The following is a 3,586-nucleotide window of genomic DNA, read 5'->3' as shown; positions in this document are numbered from 1 at the left end:
AACTGATATTTCTATTAACAATTCTTCAGTTACTATTACCAGTAACCATCATTCACATTATTTGAAAAAAATTATCTCAGTAATTGTGCTCTTATATTTTAAAAAGTACTGTTCTTTAAACATCTATTTCATGTTTTATGTTATCTTTTAGTTTGCCTAAACAAAAAACAATAAGTAAATCCAGGGTCAATAATACAATAAACTTTCTGTTTCTTTTTTATTAAAAATTTAAAAATGTACAACTGGAACATGTGAAATCATGAATTTAAACAACATTATCGAAAATGACAATGAAATAAATAAATTTACAGTAGTTGACTCAACATACTATTTAACAATGTCAACAAAGCTTCTATGAGCATTATGAAACAACTTTTGATCGAGACGCTACTGCAAAATAGGCAATAACTAGTGAAACCACCGTTGCGATGAATTCAGATTTCAACCAAGGGCCACTAAATGCGCCTGGATGGTTCACGAGTACACTGAAAAGAGATGGTACAGCAGAAATGTCTTCGCCAGCTCTAAGAGCTTTACGGTACGCCGTGTATCCATCCTCGTTTAAAAGTCTTATTTGTTTTTCTCCGGAGCGTGCCGACTTAGCTTCTTCAGTCCAACTCACCTTTAAATTAAAAGAAACAAAATGTAATAAATATTTTACACAGTATTAAACACCTCTGCAGAACTATTGACATAATCCTTAAGACGGCAATTATTTTTAAACGTAATTGCTGCGTTTGTATTGTTTTTTACATAATGCAATATGTTTACTTCATTATGATATGAATATTATACTTAACAAGTATGTAACATTTCTAGTTGTACAAATTGTCCATATGGCCAAATGTAAAAATTATTTTTAATCATGAATCTACACTTTACATATAGACTGTTAACAAATCGAGATTATATCATTAATAATTTACTACTTAAATCCCTTTTCTACTAATATCAGTTTTCTAAATGAATAACGATATTTACCTGATACCTGTTAGGTCCCACAATAGATACAGGAACAACATTTCCGTCTAGTTCCGCATATATACTTCCAATATCACCAGATTCACATTTTACAGTGAATTCAGATATATATGCAATATTTGATACAATCGTAGCATCTTGAGTTGTGAATGATTTTGAGGTTACTTCGGGATTTGTACAACTTGAGCAAATTACGACGGAAAAAAATGCGAAAACCGTAGCGAAAAATAAAGCTTTACTCATTTTGAATAATACCTTTTAATGTTTAATAATAAATAAATGATTATGTTCAAAGAAACTAGCCACGTCTTAACACAAATTCGAATGTGATAGCTGTTGATGGCAAATCAAACACGAAAAATTCTAGGTTGGGGAAGGAGAACTGACAGCTCGACAATAGTGGCATCGTTTATATGATATCTAATATCGAATTAAGAAAGTTAGTATCTCCATTTTAACATAAAAATAATAGGTCAGATACACATAGAGATGTCAGTAGGTATATCAAAAGCTATAAAAGTTTTGCTTTACTTTTTACATTAAAATTTGTGATAGGAATATGTTATTAATTTATAGGCTGAACTCTAATTTTATGTTTCTATGGGATAGCTACATATAAACGAGGTGATGGTGGTCGATTGATGATTTGGAAGCCTTGGGACGACACGTTCAAATACGTGTTCCACGCAGTAAGCGTTTTCAAATTGTACATAAAACACCATACCATTATTTGAAAATCATCCAAGTTTTAATTTAAATAAATAAAATAAATAAAAATAAATAAATAAAGGGTGTTTGCCTGTTTGATGTGTTAAAGTTAGAAGAAAAATATTACATTTATTGATTATCGTCTTTGAAGATGATTGACATAGATTGATGAAACTTTTAGTAGGTATAATGACAACTATAAATAACCAAAATTCAATTAGGTGGTTTACATATCTGTAAACTGTAACACACCGCCAATAAAAACACTAGAATTTCTATATCATTGACTATTTTCGAAATTGTATGAGGTTGATAGCTATAATCACATAATATTTAATTCCGATAAAGTGGTTTTGAGTTATTTATAGAAAACTATGTATATTTGTAACCTTTGACAACCTGTAGTTGCTTACGAAATAACTTTGGGTAAAGGATAGAGGAACATTTAATTAATCATGTTATCTTGATCTTCTATGTACAAAGATTATTGAGACACCCCGTACATTCACAAGCTTTTCTGAGTCTAATATTTGTTTTATATTGCAAACTTTTTTTGTTAAAAGAGTTTATGTAGGCAGGGCCGCGTTAAGGTATGTTGGTACCCTAGGCATATTTTTTTCCCATCCCTCCTCTAATTAAAAATTAAAATTATTATAACAGCATATATTTATTAACAAAAAAACTGGGAACAAAAATAAAAACAAAAAACATCTTATAATAATAAAAAAACAATATACAGGGTGTCCCGTTCATGTTTCAAAAAAACTAGTGTACATGTTCCTCTTGGGAAAATAATAGGGGTAGTTCATGTAAGGTTTTTTCCTTAGACGCCCTGTTTTCGAAATACAGTGTGTTGAAGTTGTTACTTTCCAAATGGTTTTCCTTAATTATTTTTATATCGGCTAAAGATAAAAATATCTAAATTTGTACACGAGTAAACATCAACTGTGCGTTAAGAATAATGTGCAAATTGTTTCTTTCTGAAAAGCAGTGTCGCCGTTACAGGTAACTGGAGAGATACGAGGGGTCAATACCACTAGGTACCTCAGAACGTCAACACCAATGAGTATCTTGGAAATTTGATTAGCGTTTTTTATTATCAATAGAATTTGCATCGCCGGACTGGCCACATGGAAAACAAGGAAAACTACTGATGGACCGCTTGGCTCAACATTTAATTAGATATATTTCAAAAATTTGAAACTTTTAGAATGGGAAGCAAAAAAAAATTCTAAAATTTAGTCGCTTTTTAAGCTATGTTTTTTTTTTGGACAATGCTTTTGGAATAAATCTTCTACAAGAAGATCTTGATACGATTCTGAATTGGTGTTCTGAATGGTTGTTGCCTCTTAGTCCCGAAAAGTGCTGTTTACTACACATGTCCAAAACCAATCCTAGACTAGTGTATAACATTAATGGAATCGAACTACCGAGTGTGACACATCAAAATGATCTTGGCGTTGTTATAACAGAGTCTCTTCCCTGGAGTGCACATGTTACAAAAGTTGTGAAAAAGTGCAATCAATTAATTTTCATAATTAAAAAATCTTTCTGTGACCTCACCATCAGCATGTTTCTGAAGTTATATAAATCCTATATTCGCCCTCAGATAGAATTTGCCGTAGCCATATGGTCTCCGTTATTAAAGCAGGACATTGCAAGATTGGAAGGTGTTCAAAGGCGTGCTACAAAACTCCCAGTTGGTTTTAAACATCTTACATATGAAGAACGTCTTATGCGCCTCCGTCTTCAATCATTTGAAGTGCGACGTACTCGTGGTGACCTCATAACAACTTATAGAATACTTCATGGTGAATTATACTGTCCAGAAACTATGTTTCAACTAAACACTGATTCTCGTCTTAGAGGTAACTCCTTCAAACTTAAGAAAGAAAAT

The 3,586-nt window shown here is 31.7% G+C and overlaps 1 protein-coding gene across 1 annotated transcript; it reads right to left on the bottom strand.

The window, feature by feature from the left end:
- Positions 1 to 203: 203 nt before the first annotated feature.
- LOC108909027 (translocon-associated protein subunit delta-like) lies at positions 204 to 1,345 on the bottom strand. The gene is made up of 2 exons (XM_018713246.1): positions 982 to 1,345; positions 204 to 622 (listed from the first exon to the last, which is right to left on the bottom strand). Exons 1-2 carry the CDS (start codon positions 1,222 to 1,224, stop codon positions 362 to 364), a joined length of 504 nt encoding a protein of 167 aa, XP_018568762.1. The 5' UTR covers positions 1,225 to 1,345; the 3' UTR covers positions 204 to 361.
- Between the last annotated feature and the right edge of the window lie 2,241 nt (positions 1,346 to 3,586).

The sequence above is a fragment of the Anoplophora glabripennis genome, unplaced genomic scaffold (genome assembly GCF_000390285.2).
Source record: "Anoplophora glabripennis isolate ALB-LARVAE unplaced genomic scaffold, Agla_2.0 scaffold9, whole genome shotgun sequence".
Classification (NCBI taxonomy): domain Eukaryota; kingdom Metazoa; phylum Arthropoda; class Insecta; order Coleoptera; family Cerambycidae; genus Anoplophora; species Anoplophora glabripennis.
This window is presented reverse-complemented; position numbering and strand designations above follow the sequence as displayed.